This window comes from Hermetia illucens, chromosome 7 (assembly GCF_905115235.1).
Source record: "Hermetia illucens chromosome 7, iHerIll2.2.curated.20191125, whole genome shotgun sequence".
In the NCBI taxonomy this organism is placed as follows: Eukaryota; Metazoa; Arthropoda; class Insecta; order Diptera; family Stratiomyidae; genus Hermetia; species Hermetia illucens.
The window spans coordinates 13763869-13787149 of NC_051855.1; the positions used below are offsets into that span (position 1 = coordinate 13763869).

A 23281-nucleotide genomic window follows, 5' to 3' on the forward strand; every position below is an offset into this window, starting at 1 on the left:
GTAGCGAGCAAATTGAAACAGTCTACTCTAAGCGTCATTCTAAAGCTCCGTTTACCCTCACATGGCATTAGAATGGACTTTTCTGGGCAATAGTCTATCAATGAGTCCATTTTAAAGCTCAGCCTGTTATCAAATTATTGCAAAACTGCACCGCCCATATACATAGAATGAATCATTCCTGCATGCTCATTCAATCATTATATTTTGTTAAATACTAATACAAGTATTTCATTTAGGGCAACAGCAAAATCCAGTACGATACTCCAGCACACAATAGCTACTTTGAGATTAAAGATTTATCGTTGCATGAAATCTACGAAGCATGGGTAATCGCATCAACTCGAACAGGACCAGGGCCGAAAACAGCAGCGATTAAGTTAACATCTAGCCGAACCATACCAGCGGCCATTATATCCTTTGGTCAAACCTTAAGCGTAAGTTGGCGTATCGACGTCAATCTTCCCTGCGTATATGTGGGAAGCCCCAAGGCCACAGCTGATTGGAAAGTCCTTAATCAAAAGTAAATCAAAAATTATAATTTTATACCATTCTATTCATACTTCCACTCTATAAATATAAGGTCCAATAAATTGAAGTACAGATTAGAAGTCAACGATGAAAACACCCTCACTTTGCGTAATGTCCAAAGGCACCATGAGGGCAACTACTCTTGTACAGTACGCAATCCTTTGGGTTCGGATCATATAACATTCCAACTGTTTGTTCAAGGTAGTTACTCTTATTTTTTCGTGGACATCTAGATCATATTCGACGTATTTCAGTACCACCATCAGCACCTGAGCTACTGGTGGTTGCGACTACTATATATTCCATATCACTTCAATGGCGCATTAGTGACAGTGGTGGGGCGCCACTTAAGGGATTTATTCTTCAATATCGCCAAGAATTCGCAGACTGGCAAGAACTTCAGATCGACCGACGTTTTAATGCATATCTCTTTGAAAATTTTCAGTGTGGTACACGGTATCAGTTTACAATATCAGCATTCAACAAAATTGGTACAGGACCATTCAGTAACGTAGAAACAGCGAAAACTAAGGGTAAACTTACTCTAGTTAGAAGTATAAATTTACTTATTGCAACAATTACAGGTGATAAGCCCGTATCGCCTCGAAAGAATCATTTGATTAGATCAAATATTACCTCCGTTTTATTAGAACTCGCTTCTTGGCAAGACGGGGGATGTCCTATATTATTTTTTTCAATAGAATTTAGGAGACCGGGTCTCAATACTGACTGGATTGTGGTGTCAAGCAACGTTGCAGCCCAGGTAATCCTCAAAATAATCTTTCATTTGTATTTTAATAATCGTGGTTTCTAAATAGGCCAGATATACAATAGGCGATTTGGAACCCGCGTCAGCCTATAATCTGCGAATAACAGCTCATAATAATGCTGGAACAACGATAGCAGAATATTATTTTGAAACTTTAACAGTGACGGGATTTGTTATGAACGCAGGAGTGGATGGAGGTGATAACTTTATGAGGAATAGCAAATCGTTTTTAGCTGATCCTCATCTTTTCGCCATCTTCATTGTTATATCTTTTGTCATCGTATTTTCCACTATTGGGATATGTTTTTGTTTGAAGAATTGTAAGTACCCGAAATTAATCTTAGATTCGCCATTCGTTGATTCACTCAAAATATACTATTGTTTGGAAGGACGAAATAGTTGGATTCCTTATGTAACAAAGGATCATCCAACATGGCGCCATACTATAGTGACGTCTGCCAATGCGCAGGAAGACGTGATCAAACCTCATATCTTTTCAGACCCCCGATTAATATTTGGGCGTAATGATCTGACTCGTACCAACGTTTTAGATTCAAAAAATCCTCAGCTATCCGATTCCCATCATTCACAGCAACAAGGACAACCACATCGCGAGCAATTTTACGCAACAGTTCGCAAATTGTCTGCGCAACAATCACCACGCGATTCGGAGTCTGGTCTCGAACGAATCCCCGAGTACTCAGAAGATATTTACCCCTACGCAACATTTCATCTTCCAGATCATGAGAATCAGTCTAGCAATTCAGGAAATCGTGGACCACGAAAAGGTCTGGTTTACGATTCCAGAGATAGTACATTAAGTACTGGTAGTACTGCAGCAACTTTGAAGATCTTGCGTCCACCAAGTGTCAATTCTGCTCCTCCGCCTTCAACTAACATTAGTACAGAAAAACGCAATCGTCGCAAATCGAAAACAATCAAATCAGAATCCGAGGAATATGACAGCTTAAATTCAGATAGCGATTTAAGTGAAAGGGGAAGTGGTGGTGGTACCGGCGTGGTTGGAACAGCTAGTCGTACTGAATCAACCGGGCACTTGGACGATCCCGAGTTATTAAATTTTTCAAGTATGTGCATCATGCATGAATGAAATATTCAAACTATATACTTAGACCTCGCTTTTCTGCGATTTTATGGAAGAAACAAAGTAGTCCTGGCAATTTACGATTCCAGATTAACAAAAACGTTCGCGATTGCAAGTGCGGTCCTTTAAAAACTGTCTTCTAATAACGAACAGCTAATCAAACCCATCATAGATGTTTTAATTCTTAAAAAAAGATTATGTATAGAGACACTACGCCGTAATAAAACCCTAATCCCCAGAACAGCGAGGTCTCTTATGAAATTACAATAAAACTATGAAATAAAAGATAAAATTAGACATTTTTTTCCTTATTCTATCTAATAAAAATATATTTATACTAATCTACGTAGATCACGCTCACAGTCCTGCGAGTAACCCTAACAAGGAGCGGCTATCAGTTTTCGCAAGACCACCTCTTCATAGTAAGTTAGTATATTTTTTACTCGAGTTCTTCTATGTTAAATACTATTTACTTAATCTTTTGAAATTCAGATTTAAGGACATTAAAATTGAATAAGTGCTTTAGTCCTGCCTGTTAGTTTGCACGTACTCATTAAATTTTGAAAGGATTTGCTTTGGGAAGGCCAACATCTAATTTTTCATTATTTTATTTCATATTACTATGTTGGCTGTTGTTCTACTCGTTCAAATGGTTATTATTTTCACATCAAATGTCTCCTAGTATGTGAGCATGACTGAATGCTTCTGTTTTACTGTTTTGTACTGTTTATAACCGTGTTAGAAATTAGGAAGAAAAAAGAACTCGTATTCAAATATTACAATAAAGTGAATCAGTACTATAAGCCGTTGTTAACGAACAATTGTTCAGATATTTTTCGAGGATCTTTTAGAAATTCGTCTCTTATAGCAGGGTATTCTTCATTCCTGAAAATTAAAAATATTTAACAGCAAACTCAGCAAACTGAGAAAGACCAAATTTATGTATAAATATTGGTAAAACTTAATATAAAAATACATAAGGGACGGTGAGTTAGATGTTGAAATATTCGTTTCCTTTTCGCTATTATTGATTCTATAATGAATGTCATTGGGTGTTGTTTGGAAAGAGTCTTGCATAAAATAAATCAATTTGGTATATTTCCGCTTGATGTAATATAAACAAATATTAAATAGATCCTTTTATTTGTGCGTGTACATCTTCAGAAAGCAAGTACATCAGCCGCGATTCAAACATATCACCCGAGATATTACAAACTTCTGAACCAGTAATAGACTCACCATCAGAACCTACTCGTCAACAAATCCTCACTCTCGCATATATATTACCAGGAAACGGGATCATTGGCCATAAACGTGCAATTAGGCAAGAGTATAGTCGTCTTTTTGTCCTTTTTTAGTATGCTTATATTTTATGCCACTTATTAGAATAGTCCATTATTCATCTAGTCGAGGAAACAAAAATCCTGGCAAGCGGCATCATGGTTATTAATGCAATACAATTTATTTTGATTTAGCGGGGGGGATTTCAGCGTGGACTTGCCCTTCAACATCCGAGACTTTGATCCACCGAGAAAACAACACCAGCAACAACAACAGTCTGCAACGACGTCACCAACATCATCATCAGCACAGTTCCAATACAACCCATCACCTATCTCCTTCAACCACAGCAACCATGCAATTGAAGCATCAACAACAACAAAATTTTCTGCTTCAAACCCACCAGCTCCAATCGCATCCACAACAACACAAACACAATCTTCCCAAATTTTGAAGAATTCCTATCAGAACTTATCAAGATTTCCCACTCCCAAGAAGCTAACACCTAACACTGCTGCGGTTCCTACCAAAGTACACGATTTCGTTATCAATGGACCCCCCCTGAAAATTTATGAAATGCAGCAAACTAGTTTAGTCCTGAATAAGAACTATGGTGATTTCTTAACAATAACACCTCGTAGGAAGTGTAGAGCTTCTGCATCATTGCATCCCCCAGAAGTTGGGAAAGCCAGTGCTACCAATAGTACTTTCTTTGCGGGGGATCGACAGCAAAAGCGAAAATACCCCGACACTTGCCTAGAGAAGGCAGATAGTACCAGTACAAGTTACAGCGCTACTGAAGCTGGATCATTGCAGCTCGCAAATTTGAAAATGCCCTATGAAACTTCAGATTTGAAACCCTCCGACTACCGCGCAATAGACAGTTTATACAATGCTGATACTCTTAAGTTGGGGAGTGAGTGCAACCATCGTACTAAATTTTCATCATATTCAAGTATTTGTAATCTCAAAGATATCTCAACATCCCTTAATGAGAAACCATATAAACTCCAAATAGATGATATAATGGGCTATGCAAATATTATAAATGTTACATCGCCGCCGTCCGCATTCAGCGATACACCTGAAACCGACGTCGAATTGATAAATCCCGCTGGATCAAACGTAAATAACGGCCTATCAACATCGATAACAATCACTAAACCTACTAATGGAAAACACTGTCCCACCCCAAGAGATTATACTATTGCTGTTTAGGTGAAGTTATGAGATTATCTGTTGAATTTTATATCGCCTTTGATTGCCAATGCTGGCCGAAAGGAGTCCTTTGCTCTTTCCTAAATATGATTTGGATGAGGGTATATGTGATCACTGGCGATCGGATTTACAAGAAAAAAACATCGAATTTTTAGGCTCAAGTACGAATTGAGTGTATTCGATTTTCCACTCATAATATAAAATCTACCACTTGCGTGAAAGGAACAACGAAAGATAGCATAAAGTGATGTGAAGAAAAAAAATATTAATTGAAGAAGAACAAGAAAAATAGAAAATTAATTAGCTTGTTTTTACAGTAAGGATGCCCTAACGAAACATGTTGCTGTAAAAGAAAACAAAGTTATACAATTGAAACATTTGAAAATGTTTTTTTAGACACATTTTATGTTAAAGCTATGAAACCTGCTCCGAAGACAGTCAATCCATTTGTATGGCTGAACTTAGACGAACAGTATTTCACCATTCTGCCATGCGTCAATCCATCAAAAATGCATTGATGAAATGACTGATGGACGACGTGTTTAGTATAAACAAGACGACAAAAAAACACTCCTGCTGCATGTTTTTAAAAACCTGAACCCTTCGGAAGTCATGTTTCGATTAACAACACTATGACAGCTGCAATACTCTCAACTTATCATCAGTCCATCGGTGATTGCCATAAAAATACCGTCGACCATAGTTTGGCATAATTCTGTCATTCAGTTTGCCATAATTTCGTCATTCTGACAGACGCCAGACTGATGAAATACTAATCGTCTAAGGTTAGCCTATGCACAACTCAACCAGGAATTTATTCAAGTCGAAAGATAACTAATCTATGACTATCGCTGACGGCTTCTCTGGCCAATAAAAGATATCAGTCACTTTCCCACTTTCTTTTTACTTTCTATACTACTGGAATGAGCGCTTTATCGTTTTTTAAGTGACAAGGTCTTTTTTTGTAAATAACTGAAAATTTAATTTTTTAAAGTATTTATAGAGTACCTGTGGAATCGTATTAATATTTAATACTTCAAATTTACTAAAAATGCATTTATAAAAAATTAGAAAAAAGATCTTTCGGATCAGCCTTTTTGTTTTACATGTTATCACTATTTGTATGTTATTTCTGACTTTGAAGTTAAAAAAAACACAAATATCGAGGACCGTTGATTCCAATCTAGTGAAATAAGAAAAATTCAAAAATTATGAACTAAAAATAAACGTAATTTTTATTTTCACGAAATTTTATTCTGGGAAAAAAACTGAAAGCAAAAATAAGATGTATTGAACTGTTAAGACAATAGTGGGAATAGAGAACGGCCGAATTTCAATCCGTATCTTTACGGGCAGGGCAAACCAAGTTTAAATGTCACTGCATGTATATACATAGATACATATTTGCCATTCATATCTTCTAATAAGTTTCTAGTGTTCATAAACATAATTAGCAGATAACAGCATAAAAGTTAGAATTTTTGAGATATGAAAATTTAACAGAAATACTGACTGATTTATTCATTATTTTTTTATAAATTTAGTATACTGTATGTTTATAAGATTTATATGTGAACAATTTGCATCGGAAATAACACAAAAACAGCGAAATACATTCATATATGCAAATGAAGATCACAGATAAGATAAACAAGTTACTGAAATCAATCATTGGAAGTAAATATGGAAAACCAGAGTTCATATAGTATCAAGAACCACAAGTTAAATTGTATATACCGGCATAATTTTACCAAAAAAAAACAAGACACATATTCTAGGTATCCATTTATTATAAACATGACATATCCTAAAGAAAATACCCCCAATCACAACTTCCAATAGCACGTATTGAAAAATGCATCAATTTCATGTAGGTCAATTATGGAAATAAATAAAAATGGATGAAACAGGTTTATTCTGTGGTGACTTTTTATATACTGCATTTCGTTCAGCTGAATGATAACCATATTCACCCTTATGCGCCATAGTACACGTGCACGGCTAAAATGCACTTAAACTCCCTCCAGGATTTCCCGAGACGCTCGCACTTTTCCCCCACTCTTCTGCGCCCTAATGCTTTTAGGCCGACCCACCCTTCGGCCATCTTGGGAGACTAGGTTCCACTGTATAGATGTTGATGTGGTAAATGTAGGAGGATTCAAAGCGAAAACCAGTGCTTGCAGCCTATGTCCGCGGTACTACAGCCCAAATCTACCCGTAAGCGGGAGAGGAAGGCTCGCAGAAGGCAACTAAGGACGGAGACTATAGGCTGAATCCTGCCAGTCGGAAACCTTCCCTTCACCCTTACTCACACAAGACAGAGCAAATTGCGATTGATGGTGCGCTTTCCCACGATGTTGTTGCACGCGGAGGATAGTGCATACGGTGGCGAAACCTTCGTATGGGGGCTCGCACTGGTAAAGGGACTACAGAGTAAATCTTATCTGTTAGTAACTTCTCCTAAACCATTTATACAACTGGCGGAAGAAAGAGAAATCAGAAACAGTCTGTAATACAAAGACGGTATTGCAGGAAAGCGGATTGGACACAGTTCAATGAACTTCTTGGCAATAACGTGCAGCTCCTAGGCTCCTTTGGCGCTAGAAAATAAATTGGAAACTCTGAGTCGCACACTTTTAAAGTGCTATGAAGAGACTTTTCTATTTCTCGAGGCCAAAGCGGTAAAATTAACAAGAAAGATGGTTTGAGAGCTGAAAACTAGCAAGAGCTCGAACCTTTCAAGCTCAAAAAGCCCAAAGCTTAGAAGGAACAAGTCGGTAAACCGGAAACTAGACGCTTCCTGTGATGAGTGACCGACAGTTTCGCATCTAAATAGTTAAAAGTTCGATCGCCCTCAATTTTTAAAGCGACATTTATGCAAATATTTCGATCTGGAAAGCACTGCATCGATTATCGATGCGTTACTGCCCCAACACATATGCTGAGCGTTCGCATCGCAACCTATTAAGAGTTCGAGCCCATTTGATTCTGCATACACTACCAGATCCCTTAGTTTCTGCGTCGGTGAAGGACATAAAGAATCATAGGGTAAGTAAGCAGAGGCAACTATGACGTTTCTCCTTTTGCCATTAACCTGGTAGGTCTTGGGAACAGAATTGTCTCAGCATGGTTGCCTCTAACAATTTTAACATCGGGACGGAGGCCCTCGGTCTCGAGGATCTCTTATCGAAGAAGATGTTCGTCCCCTTTACTGATCCAATATCGTAGATTTTGTTAAAGTGAACCCCCCCGGTTTCCACATACCGTAATTAGACCAGTTACGTCCACATTACCACTATCGCCTTCTTTCGCTTTTCCTGGTAGAGACAGAGGAGAAGGCTCTGACAGGCAAGCCTGTAGTCCCTTCTCCTGTGCTTCTGAAGTTTCCTTTTGCCGTTTCCATCTGCCGAGCCCTCCTCTCCCGTTTGTTTTTTGGAAGAGTTAGGTAACAGTTGTATAGATAGGTCGGTCGTAGTTAGGTTTTCAGCTCTTCTCATTAAGGCTGACCGCGCATTAGACACCGGGTGCAGGTTTTCCACTGAAGTGGAGAGCTTGCCTACCACAGATTTCTCCTCTTCCAAAGCATATAGTGAGTCTTATTTTCAAACATGGGATAAGTTACGAGTATTTGCTTGAAAATCAATAAGCCTGATTTATGTATATGTATATTGGAGAAAACACATTATCTAAAGTTATGAATGTAGATACATACATTTCATGTTTGTATTTTCCAAATATTAATTATATAATTTCGTATTTATTGTCATATTACTATATATTTATTGTCTTAACATCTCTTTTGGGTGCACAGACTGAAGTGTCACGACTTCTCACAATAGTTTTGATATACCATTAAAAATTCCAAAAAAAAACAGAGACTGCATACTCTTCTCTATTCTATTTAGATGTTTCTGTACACTTGCCCATCTTGATAAAAACATTTATTGAACGATTTAGTTTGTTGATTAAATTGACTCCATTTGCCTGGGACGATTGCTTTGTTTGTGTAATGAAATTTTACTGAAATTCATTTACATTAATTGGTCGAGATTATTCATAAACCGCTGAGGATGTTTCAAAAAGAACTTCAAGCGTGCATTTGGATCATTGGCCGCAGTATGCATTGATCGATCAGCATGAGACGCCGAGGAGTCTGATACATCTGAGGCTCCAAAATTCATTTTAGGCCACTGCAGATTGCGGTTGTGTTGTTGAGATAAGGAGGCGAACAGAGGTGATGAAGCTGACAAAGAAGATGGCAACGACTGCTGTGGCTGATTTTCACTGCTCGACTCTAAAATCTATTGTATTCAAAAGATAGAGAAAAACACCCAAATTAGAATTTGCAATATGGAAACAATGTGGTGATGATGAATGGTTACATAAGAAGGTGAATCAACGGCTTCTGGAGAATAAGCACAATAGAAATTTCTACAGCAATGTTGCATATTGCATGGGAAAATTTTGCTCTTGCAAGAATTTCCCTAGGTCTACATTAGCAGATTGGAAAATATCTAAATCCGATTGAAAAAAAAACATTTTGGCTTCATCGTTACTGCGTTATCCGCGCCCACGTTATCCAACCCATAAGACTATTCTGCTTTTCTCCATGGCAATTTATTTCGATGGTTTGACCTGGATTTATGCTTCAAAGAATGTTAATAATGAAAATAGTATAATCAAAATACGCTGCCGGTAGTCCCATTTCAAATGAAGAGATGATGTGCCTGCAGCGCGATAAGTTGAACAAAATCGAGAGTGATAGGTGAAAGTACAAGTAAAATGTGTAAGTGACAATATCCACTTGTTCACTCATGAAGGTTATGTTTCCCATACATATATGTGCATATGAGTAATGATGATACCAAAAAGAAAATGAACCGCTCGACGGATTTTGTTTTCCGGGAATACAATCTCTATTTTCCTCTCAAATTTTCATGCACCCGTGGCTGTATTTAATTGAAATATAATATAATCTTTTGCCACCTCGAACTATACGTACGGCATTTAAACGTTAGACACACGTGTGCACAGTCACAGTTAATGAAAGCCTTTCATCTGTCGGATATTGACATTCGCGTATAACATATATATTACTAACAAAGGAAAAGAAAAATAACTTGGCCGTTAAATTGCAACTTTGCATCTAGATATACCTGGTACATAAGTTCCCGTAATTTTTCCACATTATCACCATAATTACGTGTCGGTAAATACCGGCTTTGGCATCCATTCTCCGGAGGTATAATTAACAAGCCGAGAACTATGACGAATACCATTTGTAGGAACTTCTTAGAGGAAAACATTTCTAAATTGAAATGTTTTTATTATAGGGTTGTACAGGGGCCAAATTAACAAAGAAATCACAATTTAAATGAAAAATTCTGCTTTCCAAAGTACTCGAAATCCACGTAGATTAAGGAGAAATTAACTCTGATCGACACTTGAAAGAACTGTTGAAATCCTTTTCGCGTCCTACCATATATATAAGCCCGCAAAACCACAAAATCTGGAGGACACAAGGACATGCGCAATCTCATAACTTGTTTTATTCAATTTATTCCTCTGATATCTATAAGGAATGATTTTCAAGGAGTAAGATGACGTCAGTGTTGCATCAATTTGTTTTCAACAGTTCTTTCGAATCAATTGAACTCAAATCAAAATGGAAACTATACGTTGTGACTATATGCTTATATCTAATATTAATTTTTCTTATGCATATACTTACATGAATCAATTCATTAAAGCGAACCTTGAAGGAATCTAGACGTGTGATGATGATGAATTAGAAATATAAATATGCCCTCCAATTTTTCATTTATTCGTATATACATGTATAGTTTGTTTCCCTACTTCAATTTTGGGGGTCGAATAAAAAAAATGCCTCCGGGGGGAATTCATCCACCTCTGCCACCACCACCACAAAATTGTAAAATCAACCTAATTTCATCAAAAGGCGCAACAACCGGTATCCGGCCTAGGCCTCCCTTAATAAGCAAATCCAGGCATCCCGGTTTTGCGCCAAGGTCCACCAATTTGATATCCCTAAAAGCTGCCTGGCGTCCTGATAGGTCAGGCGTAGGCGCCATTGTTCCATCTCAGGCAGGGTCTACCTTGTCTTCTTTTTCTACTATAGATATTGCCCTTAGAAACTTTTCGGGCTGAATCATCGTCATCCATACGGATTGAGTGACCCGCCCATGGCGACCTATTGAGCCGGATTGTTCCACAACCTGGCGGCCATGGTATCGCTCACAAATTTCGTCGTTATGTAGGCTACGGAATCCTCCATCATTATGTAGGGGGCCAAAAATTCTGCGGAGGAATTTTCTTTTGAACGCGGCAAAGAGTTCGTAATTTATCTTACTAAGAATTCAGTTCTCCGAGGAATACATAAGGACTGGCAAGATCATAGTCTTGTACAGCAAAAGCTTTGACCCTATGGTCAGACATTTCGAGCGAAACAACGAGATCTCGCGCCGCCTGCTCCATGTGGATGAAGGTAGACTGTACATCTCAGGTAGTAGTTAGGTGGACTTAAAGGTTTCCCTTTGTCTTAGTTCGTTGTTGGTGTTGAATGGTCTGGAGAGTGATCCTGCTGCTTTTATCTTTTATTCCATTAGTATTCCATCGCTTGCCGCATAGAGAAAATCTGATCTGCTGCTGATTTGCCTGCAGCGAAGCTTCTTTAGTATGATCCAATGATATTCTGGGCGTATGGGTCTATTCGGCCTAGCAAGATAGCGGAAAATTTATTGAGCATGGTAAACTTCTACCGTTCAAAAATTTTAAATATTGGCTATGAGGTTTCGATCGCAGGGCAGAGGCGATCTCATCAGACGCTGCCTCAGCGCCTCTACCCTACCCGGAGCAGCGTGACCGAAAGCGGCAACAGGTGGCAATTGGCTCGTTTATATGCATTTCAAAACGAGCCAAGGGTATGAATTACAACGACCGAAATCGCATTTGTTTGAACCTACAACTGGTTAGAGCTAATAAAAATGAATTTTGTTTTGGGATGAGCTTGTCCTTATCTCATTAGCTCATCCCAAAACAAAATTCATTTTTATTAGCTAAGTACGACCGCACTTTCACCGAACACCAAATACCACGGTGGAAAAATTGTCCACCCCCCGGGGGCTGCTAGTGTATTTATTCAAAGATATCGATATTTCAGGAACCAGTTGCTCCCTTCCTCAGTTAAGCTTCGTCTCTCATGGTCAAGTTTAGATAGTCGCAATTGTCTATTTATCAGTTTTATCTAATAACTCACTTATGTCAACTTTATCCAATTTAAACATTAAGTTATCCCTACTGCCACTCTTCCAAACGGTTCATATATTTCATCACATATCCTCCGTCCAAGTAGACAGATAATAGGCTAATATTATCTCATCCAAAAAAAAAACTTTGAGTCTTTTTCGATTTCAATCAATATAGCTTTTACGATACAAGACAACAGAATCAAATTGTGAATGAAAGGAAAGAGACGATGACGAGAAAAGAATAACAAGCGTACCCATTACCATTGGGGATGAAAAGGCGCCAGAGATTTTGGCGCCACGCTATCTCAGCGACAATTATTCTATAGGGACCAATTTATACCTATATGTATGTGTGGTGGGGATTACATAAAATGTTGCTAGAATATGAATAGTAGATTTAGCTTTCATTCATAAATGTGGGCTCTGTGACCATGTGCGCAAATGCTAACCATGGTCGGCACGTCTCTTTGTATGCAATAAGTACAGATCAGCGATGAAAATAGCTTTATTGCATCACACAAGATAATATTGCCCAAGTAAATTTGAAAAAATAAGACAGAAAATCGATCAACATTTCAGTTTAAGTGAATTTATTATGTTAATGTTACATTAGTTAGATAATTAATTATAGAGTGTTCGATTCAATCTGATGGATTTTGATGCTCTTGACCTTGGACATTAGCCATGATAATTTCCTAGAAATCTTCCTGGTTTGCTCAAAATAATTAAGAAAAAATATAATAAGTTCCCTTTAGGTATTACTATCCTGTCTCGCTGTTGTCGGGTTTGTATCCTTTGGTGTTTAATTTATTCAATCGATTTTGTATTCAAGCTAGAAAATTCCGGAAGCAGCAGGACTCGCAGAGAAGTTCTTACCGTTCTACATCCAAATTCACATCTTAGTTAGGATCGAAAGTTTAACGTACACCTTTGTAATATTTACTGGCTTTTGTTGATATTTCTAGTTGATAATTTTATGTTGTTTAGCTCAAATCGTGGTGTACATTTTTAACAGTGTCCGAAAGGGTTAGACCCTATTGAAGTGAAACTAGAAACTTCAGTGGCCATTCTTCAGGCTGGAGTTTTCTTTTCAATCGGCTTTTCAGCTGAAACGTTTGAGTTCTTTGGTTTAGGGACATCAATAACTGGCATTGTAAGACGCTGAAATTGTCGTAATGGGGCTAACTGCCTTTTTGTCAGTTGATGGATATTGTCATAAACTGTTGAATAGTTTGCTGTTAATTTACTTTCAAACGGTTAAATGATGTTATCACCTGGTAAATATTGACGCTGTCTCCTTTGTAGAAGTAGTTGAGGCATACCCGAGGCAAAATTCTCTCTACCACGTAGTAGTGATAAATTATGGGTAGATATACGACGAACTTTGGGTCTAATTTGCTGAAGTTCCTGGTTTATTGGTGCATATGGTATAGCCCGATTGTTTACAGGCCGCAAATATGACAACCACGAGATTAGTTGACTCAACATGCCACCATTCGGTATAGGTCGAGGAAGAGCTGTGCGCAGCAGGTCAAAATCGGTTCTTGCACTGTCTAAAGTAGAGTCAAAGCGGTTGAAATTTAGCTGTGAAGATGAAAACGTCCGGGGAGAGAACAGAACCGTTTCTTCCACTTGAGTGTTAGCGTGTTCATATCGATTGTCTTTCTTCTCTTCATTAATATTATTATAGTTTCGATCTAAATTTCGTAACAACTCTTGCCGAGAAATTCTCTTTAACCTGATTATATCATGGAAACTTCGCCCATTTCGCCCCAAAGCAGCTGCACTGTCCGGTAAACTAGTTGATGTCAGCACCTTAGAATCATCTAACATAGATATATTGTGACGAGTTGAAATGGTATCTTGTTGCCTTTCTGCTAGGCGATCTTTCTGATCCGGTCCGAATTCAGAAGATACAGGATATATATGACCATTTCTACCAACTGACAGTGTTTTTATGTTATTATCAAATGGAGCTACGAAACCTTTGGTCTTATCAATTTGTAATATACGAAGTAACGAAGCATCTGAGTTGCGGTGGTGAAAATGCAACTGTGCAGAACAGTTCACAAAAAACAGCACGAAGCACACAGCGTAGTTCTACATGCAAATGTATACTTTTATTATCGCAATCTCCGCCAACAATATTATGGAGAAATATGGTAAAATAAAGCAAACTTTAATCGGAAAGGTCTATCTTACTAACAACTTCTATCCTTCCGATTGGAAACCTATTCGCTTATAGCATTTTCGCTTCAAATTAACCAGATTCCAGAAGAACAAATTAACGCCTCTCCAGACCAAATTTACGTCTTTTCAAACTAAATTCACGACTCTTCATTTAGAAAGTTGTGAATTCGATTTCACCGAGCCCATTCCTGGTAGGATTTTGCGATGGGCCGTCAAAGCATCCATGTAAAAATTACTCCATGTCAAAAAACCTGGAACATTTGCCTCGATTGGACAATGACAAGCAAACATATAACGGAAATTTTTTCCATCCTGGAATGTACGCTCCCTGAATTAACCAGAGGCTATCAAGGCCCTACTTCAAGAGGTCGAAAGTTACAAATTGAGCATGATTACAGTCCAGGAAACAAATTGGATTGGTGGCAAAATAAGAAGAGAAGAGAAAGATTCAATGAAACACGAGTTTTATATACGTCTGGAGACGATGGCGATATTGGTGATACTGGCCCAAGTACACATCCTCCGACAACAGTCGTGCGGTCAGTGAAATCAAACAAAGCGGCGCCGGGCGCGGATGAGATTCCAACCGAGCTGTTAAAATCTGGTGAAACAGGTTTACTAAATACGATACACCAACTACTGCTGCGAATCTGGGAGCATCATCTGTCCCATCCACAAAAAGTGAGATAGAAGACGTTGTGAAAACTACAGAGAGGGATTTCACTAGTCTATTCGCCCTATAAAATATTAACAAAAATTCTGGAAGAAGACTATATGCCGAGCGACTCATTTCCGAGTGCCAAGGCGGCCAGGTCGCTCTACAACCGACCAGTTTTTTATCGTTAAACTAATCCTGCAAAAGTACTGGGAATATAACGAATAATCTTTGTCGACAGTATAGATCGTGGTGAACTAGTACGAATGACGAAGATGACTATGATCAACTCCATTTCAGGATCCAGAATATGTCGACTGATCCTGATCCTTCGTCGAATTTTCGGAGCAGTTTTCGACCGTGGTGTGTAAATTTGATGTTGAAAGCCGTTAATTTGATTTGGAAAGTTATTAATTTTATCTGGAATGTCATTGATTTTAGGCGGAAAATCTAAAATTACCTTGAAAGTTTCCATAACTTTTGTTTCACTTGATCCTAAATTGACGCTAAAATTTACTTCTTTCTTTAGTTTAACTTTGAATACTAAATCCAATTCGATTCTACTAATTCAATTTATATCTATAAGGTTTAGAGTATTTCCTAATATTAACCTCGAAACACCCATTCTCGTTTAATAATTATCACTAGAACTTAAATCAAAAAGCCATTACCAGGTAATGCATTCCCTTGGCAACTGAATTTCCAATTTCGCCACATTCGCCTGTGAGGCTTCAAAGTGCATGAAGGTAATAGGTACACCCCTTAGGAATGACAATAGACTATTAGTATATTTCTGAAAATATTGTGAAAATATCTCTTAAACTTGCAAAAGTAACAGCAATGTTGAAGCTTCTAATGAAAAAATGGGACGCTAATGAGAGGATAAGACTACTGTTTCAGTTAAAGATATTTACCATTGTCTCCCGATAAGAATTCAATTAGCAATACAGAAACAACAACAATTTTGTACAAATGGGTCATTAATGATGAAATTTGAAATATGATAAAAACCGTGTTTCCATTAATATACCGTCCCAAATTTGCCGATTGCCAAGTCAGGTTTAGGGAAGGCGTGAGTCATGCAATTAAACCAGAGGACCACCATTGCCAGCTTAAGAACTGCATAACTCTTTCCTTCATTTTAGCTGCTATTTTTCATTTTGCTCTATTCATGGAAAACTTTCAAATCATCTACCCAAAAAGCTGAATCAATTAAATTTAAGTAAAATTGGACATAAATAGCCAAATACGTACTATGTATAAAAAGATAAACAAAAAATAGAGCAAAGGTCAATTACCATCTTTATGAACATTTTTTCTTACATACTTACATACTTTATATGTACAACGCAACATCTAAAGCAATTCACATGTTTTGTGGGTCAAATGAAGCATACAATTCTGGGTGAATGTTGAAGTAACGATAAATTATTGTAACATTATGAAATTTTCCTGGGCCAATGGATCGGTTGGTTATTATCTTGTTAGTTAAGGTGAAGGTACGCAGAGCACATGCGACTTATTCTATTACAAATTGCAACGCACGAAACCATGTAATAACAATACATATATATTAGTACACGTGTTTTCTTAAATTGTAGCTGAATCATTTTTTAATTAACTGCAAATATCCATTTTGAATCGAATGCGTCTGACATGAGGAGAGGGATCTTCCCTCCATGAGGAGAGGGAAGATACATAGTTATTGTTCAATTCGATCTGAAGTTTTCAACATTGAATGAACTGAAATCTTGGTCAATAAATTAATTTTGATTTGATACAAGATATGTACAATGAACAAACACATTGGATATAAGCTAATTAGTTTTCGGATGTGTACCTTACTTCATCAAACTAAATAATCTATTATGAAAAAATGGTAAAATCTTAGCGCCAAGCAAAACATCGTGCAAGAGTGCACGCAATTTTCCGACATTGCCTGCAATGTTTCTACCAAACCAATCCTACAATTGTTATTTTGCATAATCTTTCTTCGCAATGCATAATTGACGATTAGCTATATAATTCTGGCAAATTAAATTATTATCGGCGAAGGTATCGCTTTCCAAAATTTGAAAAAAAAAATAATAAATTTCGAAATCGTTGAAACCGTACACATTTCTAGGGAATCATGATTATGTATTATACATTTTTAATATTCGGAGCTGATTATCAAACCAAACTTAATTTAAATTTATTTTTTTATTTTTTAACGTAAAAATTTTTAGGCGCGGCGCACTGTACTGTCCTCTACATCGGCGGTTCGAAAACTGAACAGGATTCTGGACCAGAAGTCCACTTCTCGAATAAAAACAAGAAGTAGGCTTTTCCCTTGGGATAATATGCAATGGGTTTTCAAACTAAACTTTATGGGATCTGAAGGGTGGCAATCTGGGTGAATGACGAGCAGTTAAGAGCAGGCACATCGCGGTCTGCAGCGATTATCAAGCTGCACTGACGACGGTCTATTTCTAGATTCAATGCGGTCGAACTACTAAAGGTGCCTTGTCACTACGTTGTAGAAGGAAACGAATGGATGCCTTAGAAAAACTGAGTTTAATTGTGCTCTAGTTGCAGGGAAAATCCTATCTAAGCATGTCTGAGACAGTTCGTTAAACGTGGTCTGATGCAAGGACAATGTTAGCTGCTACTGGAGGAGCTATGGAGCTTCCAAGTACTGCTATCGGCGGGTGAACAGCAGCTTCTTCTGATGCAGCACGTTCGACGGGCGAAGTTTGGGCTGGAGGATTCGCCGGGAAGGTCGAAGTTATCGAAGCCGCATCAAAATAGTGCGAAGTCGTTGGAATAGGGACCCGTATTTTGCGCAACTTTGTGGGCGTGCCAGCCAAAGCTCGTAAGAGGGATAATCCAATGGCCGGTGCTATATTGACGCCAGATAAAGCCCCGGATAGCGGAAGTGGATTACTTCCGGGGATGCACCTGGTGACTGCAGATTAGAATTAGCCATTCCAACTGTTACTGGAACGCGGCAACTGCTTACTGGATCGCCGCTAACATCACAATGTGCTAGTCCAGAAGCTGGGTCGCATCAGAGAGCGTAGTACCAGAACAATACAGCGATAGGACATATTAGAAGCAAATTTTCCCCGAAAGTTGAGAAAAGTGGCGGAAATGCCAAGACATATAGTGTGAAATACTGTCCCCGCACTGTAGAAAGACAAACACGTGATCAGTACTTATCCAGACATTTAACGCCTCTTATAACATAACATATTTTATTCCCTCTAGTGATCAATTATGACTGACGAGAAAAACCGTTTGCTCCACATTACTAACAGAAGACATCACCAACACCAAGCATCGCAAAGCATCCTTAGTATCACCTCTTGAAATTCATCTCATGACGAGATGAGATGCTTTTTTGAGGCCTAAGTCTCATATATGCATCATCGTGATTTTTTTCAGATTCTTTGTTTGAATGGGTCTTAAAAATATTGAACCCTAGCTCCCCTATGTTCCCACTAGTATTGGAATTTATGCTAGCTTTGAAAAGAACCAATTGAGCCATTATCTTTACACCATCTAAAAAGATTGTACACCCACCTCGCGTACGTTTGAGACGTTCCCTTTAAGCACACCGAATCAACCATATATTCTCAATTTCTAGATAGCAGATTAAACCATTTTCAGATAAAGTTCAAAACAGGATTATATCCTTGGATTTCAACTAAATATACAATGCAAAAACATACAAAAATACAATGCAAAATTACAAAAAAATGGCCTAGAATTACATAATTCCATCATTTTTAATGAGGGCAGTTGTTGTGTTTTCTATTTCTAGAAAAGCGCTTGCTCCCTTCTTTGCTTATCGATTTTACTTGATAAGATACATCTCCGCCGAGATTGGACTGCCGCTGGCAATTTGCAAAGGGCCAGCACTACTTTTCAATTCACTGGTAAAAGCATTATATCTAAAGGTCGGACGGAACCGTTACTGCTCATCTTAATGGATTTGCACCATACAATCATTTGGTTTTCTTCATGAAGCTTCCGGAAGATCATACTACTCATAAGTGGTGAGTGCTTGAAGACTGTATCTAAAAAATTCGGTACATTTACGAACATGCAATGAAACTTCTGTGGGTTAGGGTTTTTGTTGCAAAATCCGAGCTGGAACAATGATTACGATGACAAGGCGAACTGCAGCATTTGGTGAATGAGAGTAAAATCAAAAGCGGAAATCACCGCTCTGACCACAACCTCATTGGATGGTGATGGTAACCAGAGTAATGGGAGTGAAAAGGATGCTCGATCGTCATTGATGTGGAGCACATATTTCATTGTTGTCGGCAATCAACATGATTATCATTATCTTCATTGCTGCAATGCTCATAGGCAATGGAAGATAGTTATGTGGTTTCATCTGTAAGCGAAGGTTTTTGTACGAAGTCTGCTACAGTTATCTTCCATGTGGGATTTTTGCTACTAAGAGTAGTTTTGTATCTTTTTTTTGTTTTTGGAATCCCATTGTGCACTACAATGCCCACAATGAAAGAGAACTTGAAAGTTTGAGGCTCTTCTTCATTGAATTAATTTCTTTCCCTGAACAAATTGCCACCACTACTCATCCACTGGTATTACATATGTATCACATGGTGAGGAGTTGCTGGCTTTCGCAGTACAGCACCTTTCTTAATATTTTTTTCAGAAGAAAATAAAGAAAAAAAAAACATTCAATTATATGGTGGATAAGTCTTATGAAATATACGCTGTTTTGAAGCGCATGAATATTTTCGCATTGCTTTCTTGTAAGATTTACACAGATTGAAGGGTAGGAGGCCATCCATATTGCTAGAAAAAAAGCTTGCATAGTACTATAGTAGTAAAACTTAACCAAGTAATGACTAAACACGGGGGATATTTTAGTTTTGAGAAAGGTGAGAGTATATTCCCGTGCAGATATGTATATATAAAGTCTCGATGTTCGTCTATCTTAGTATACAGAAGTCATCCAACGTTCGGTAAAAGATCAAATCTTTTCTTTGTCTGGAATTTATTTTTGAATCCTTATTAAAAAGGATAGAAAGCGCCTAGAGGCAAGTGTCCAGTGAAGAACACCTTTGACACGTGTGTGGAACATATATATAAAAAAATGAAGACCTTTGTGGTACGTGCATAATAGTATATCAAATTTATCCAAGTTTAAAATGGTAACGGCTAGGATATTCAATTTGACTCAAAAAATGAGATACGAAGAAGTTTTTTTTTGACGTTATCTCTTATTTGAAATAGATAATAAGGTGATAAGTGAGCGTTTTTGTGGATTATTGACACTAATACAGATTATGCTTTATGGTGATGAATGCTGTTAAATGAACATCCCAATCGGAATAATTCAAATTACTGGCAACTAACACAGGATAAAATGATGTTAATAGTGATTTAATTTAAAATGTAAAAATCCTTATTTAAAAAATTGTTAATCAACACTTCAATATTATTTTGCAGATTGCATCAATGCTATTGGCTGTGAGCATGGCACGGCCTGAACCACCTTCCCCATACCAATATAAAGCCCCGGCTGATGCAGGCTCTAATTTCGGTTTAATCGGAGGTTCATCATCAGCAATAGCACCAAGCGGCAGCTATGGAGCACCAGCACCACAATACGGCCCACCAACCCAAGCTCCCGTTGTTCACAAGCATGTCTACGTTCATGTTCCACCACCAGAGCCAGAATATGTTGCTCCCAGGTATTTACGATTTGAATTAAATATATTTACAGGAAATCTATTATGCTATTAAAAGTTTCAAATTATATGTGCAAAGTAAAGTTCATTCATGTTATCTATGACTATTAAACCATATCTTCCATTTTGGATTTCAGGAAACCAATTGCAGTTCCTCCAGCACAAAAGCACTACAAAATTGTTTTCATTAAGGCTCCATCACCACCAGCACCAACTGCTCCAATCATTCCTCCAATTCCACAAAACGAAGAGAAGACCCTTGTTTACGTTTTGGTGAAAAAACCAGAGGAGCAACCAGAAATTACTATTCCAACTCCAGCTCCAACTCAACCAAGCAAACCTGAAGTTTACTTCATTCGCTACAAGACTCAGGTAATACTACGTTTTACATATATATATGACAAATTTTACGTAAACCTTTCCAAACGTTTACTTGCAGAAGCAAGAAGCTGAAGGACCATATCCAAATAGTATTGCTCCAGCTCCATCCGGTGATTATGGAGCGCCATCTGCATCTGCAGCGCCCAGTTCGGAATACGGAGTACCTCATTAGTTTTAGAATGGATTATAAAAACGAAATATTAGTCGTAAGTTGGCAGTATTGCTCTTATACTATCTTAACATTTATATTTTTTTTTTTAAATTTGAACAGTATACGCAGTACAAACAACACTGTAAATATGCGTCGTCCTAAGCAATAGAAAACACGTTACTGATATAAAGTGACTGGATGATACGTTGCATCATTTCCTGGAAACTTTCATATTCTATTCTTTTTTCTAATCTTTTAATCAATTTTATTTTGTATATTTTTTTCTTATAAAATATAGACATATCGAATTTTTACGATGCCTCACTTTCATTTTCTGCGTATATTCTAATCTGATACGGTTGAGCTTCATTCACGCTATACTAAACATCCTAAGCCTCGCTTAACACAATGACTACAATAGTAATTACCAGAAATTAGAGTTCAGCGACTAGCAAATAATTGTGATGTGACGAAAGTGAATTAAAAAAGGGATTAATTAAAAACCGGACAGATATAAATCTGTTATCTTGGAAGTCCCTAAATTCAGCTTTTTAATGGATTAGTTAATTTGAAAGCCATAACAGCTTTTTAAATTATCATTTGAAAAGTAAAGCTCCACGATCTAAATTTAAATACGGTAAGTATCTAAAAGTTATGCATTTATGTAACAGAATATGGATGAAGTGAAGAAGAAGAACTACGAATCGACGATGGCGGGGATCTTGACCCCTTCAATACGTGACAAAGCGTCAACAACTACGTTAGAGATTTGTTTCACTTTTTGTTGAAGAGCAGTACCTACGGCAATGCTAGAGGCATCGACGAATACGGCTATGGGGAAAGCCAGAAGTGTAGCATCCACCAGCTTTTGCTTGCTGGTCTCAAATGCCTGGGCAGCCTCTGGGAACCACACAATCAGACGGGAGTCTTTGGTTTTCGGTTCAGACAAGAAGGCATTAAGAAAGGATTGTTCCTGCGCGGTCTTGGGCAAGAAAGGACAATAGAAGTTCAATATTCCCAAGAAGCTTCTCAGATCCTTAACAGGCCTCAAAGAGCGATAAAAAATGCACTCCAGGTGTTCTAAACGCTCGGACTCAGAGGAAGACACGGCCAGAGCATTATCCAAATATACGAAACCGAAGCGAAGTTTCGCAGCACAGAGTGGATGAACCTCTGAAATGTTTGCGCCGCGTTGCACAGTCCAGAAGTCATCCTAATGAATTCGAAGAGTCCGAAAGTTGTACATATTGCCGTTTTCGGGATGTCTTCGGGAGCTACAGGGAGCTGATGGTATGCATTGACTATGTCTAAGGTCGAGAAAATACGGCAGTTTGCGATAGAATGCGTAAATTCGTAGGACGGGATATCGGTCTGGAATCGTCTAAGCATTTAGACGTCTGTAGTTACCACAGGGTTTCCATTCGCCATTGGATTTGGAGATGATGTGAAGTAGCGAAGACCAACAACTGTTTGAAAGTGTGCAAATACCCTGCTTAAGAAGTTCTTCGAACTCGTTCTGCGCAACTGCGAACTTCTGCGGTGGTAATGGACACACCTTGGAGAAAAATAGGAAGCCAGTAGTATTTATATAGTACTGAACATCATGCTTTACAGACTCAGTGAGACTACACTCGGTAGTAATGTTGTCGTATTTTTTAAGAAATGCGCGAATACGTGCGTCGACAACGTCTTCAAAAGCGACGGAAAGAGTGCTAGGTGAGGATATGGGAAGAACCGAGACTTCAGCATTTATATCGACCAAGTAGTTGCGCCGACGCAAGGGGTCGTAGATTGTGAGGCGACGTGTTATTGCATTTTGGGTAGCAGTCGCTAAAACTCCCGGTAAATCTGATTTTTTGGTGAGAAATTGCAGGAGCTATCCGATCGCCCATTTCGGGAGGCGGATCTAGAGCTCTTACTTCCCGAACCAGAGCAGGGACGAAGAGAAAAAAATACGCAAGTAGAATGAATAGCTAAACAGACAGAAAGAGCGGAGGAGAAGGAAAACGGTTCTGTATCGT

At 38.1% G+C, this 23281-nt stretch overlaps 4 protein-coding genes across 5 annotated transcripts in view; 2 read left to right on the forward strand and 2 right to left on the reverse strand.

The window, feature by feature from the left end:
• The window catches only part of LOC119660733 (Down syndrome cell adhesion molecule-like protein Dscam2), a 29465-nt gene extending 22649 nt beyond the window's left edge, over window positions 1–6816 (forward strand). The window contains 8 exon segments of the mRNA XM_038069398.1: window positions 237–520; window positions 581–729; window positions 783–1061; window positions 1113–1291; window positions 1347–1617; window positions 1798–2385; window positions 2753–2828; window positions 3878–6816. Coding sequence (XP_037925326.1) covers window positions 237–520; window positions 581–729; window positions 783–1061; window positions 1113–1291; window positions 1347–1617; window positions 1798–2385; window positions 2753–2828; window positions 3878–4901 — 2850 coding nt within the window. The 3' untranslated portion in view covers window positions 4902–6816.
• A 1766-nt stretch (window positions 6817–8582) lies between these two features.
• LOC119660762 lies at window positions 8583–10367 on the reverse strand. Of its 2 annotated transcripts, none has more exons than XM_038069529.1 (2): window positions 9284–9609; window positions 8583–9202 (listed from the first exon to the last, which is right to left on the reverse strand). In XM_038069529.1, the coding sequence occupies exons 1-2, from the start codon at window positions 9347–9349 to the stop codon at window positions 8933–8935; spliced, it is 336 nt and encodes a 111-aa protein (XP_037925457.1). In that variant the 5' UTR covers window positions 9350–9609; the 3' UTR covers window positions 8583–8932. The 2 variants fall into 2 exon arrangements, with proteins under 2 accessions (XP_037925457.1, XP_037925456.1); XM_038069528.1 differs by lacking the exon at window positions 9284–9609 and adding an exon at window positions 10058–10367 and having other exon boundaries at window positions 8658–9202.
• Window positions 10368–12815: 2448 nt separating this feature from the next.
• Window positions 12816–15536, reverse strand: LOC119660753. The gene is made up of 3 exons (XM_038069515.1): window positions 15475–15536; window positions 13444–14269; window positions 12816–13389 (listed from the first exon to the last, which is right to left on the reverse strand). Exons 1-3 carry the CDS (start codon window positions 15487–15489, stop codon window positions 13241–13243), a joined length of 990 nt encoding a protein of 329 aa, XP_037925443.1. The 5' UTR covers window positions 15490–15536; the 3' UTR covers window positions 12816–13240.
• Window positions 15537–19975: 4439 nt separating this feature from the next.
• LOC119660760 (extensin) lies at window positions 19976–21577 on the forward strand. The gene is made up of 5 exons (XM_038069526.1): window positions 19976–20145; window positions 20487–20731; window positions 20866–21100; window positions 21168–21315; window positions 21381–21577. Exons 1-4 carry the CDS (start codon window positions 20131–20133, stop codon window positions 21279–21281), a joined length of 609 nt encoding a protein of 202 aa, XP_037925454.1. The 5' UTR covers window positions 19976–20130; the 3' UTR covers window positions 21282–21315; window positions 21381–21577.
• Window positions 21578–23281: the final 1704 nt, after the last annotated feature.

What these genes read in the sequence shown, in the direction of transcription:
- LOC119660762 (XM_038069528.1), bottom strand. Translation starts at nt 10,207, where the DNA reads ATGTTTTCCTCTAAGAAGTTCCTACAAATGGTATTCGTCATAGTTCTC. An exon ending in TACGGGAACTTATGTACCAG is followed by an intron (nt 9,203 to 10,057) that starts GTATATCTAGAT and finishes TGAATACAATAG; the next exon opens with ATTTTAGAGTCGAGCAGTGA.
- LOC119660753 (XM_038069515.1), bottom strand. An exon ending in ACAGCGTCAATATTTACCAG is followed by an intron (nt 13,390 to 13,443) that starts GTGATAACATCA and finishes ACTATTCAACAG; the next exon opens with TTTATGACAATATCCATCAA.
- LOC119660760 (XM_038069526.1), top strand. An exon ending in CCAGAATATGTTGCTCCCAG is followed by an intron (nt 20,732 to 20,865) that starts GTATTTACGATT and finishes TTTGGATTTCAG; the next exon opens with GAAACCAATTGCAGTTCCTC. An exon ending in TCATTCGCTACAAGACTCAG is followed by an intron (nt 21,101 to 21,167) that starts GTAATACTACGT and finishes GTTTACTTGCAG; the next exon opens with AAGCAAGAAGCTGAAGGACC.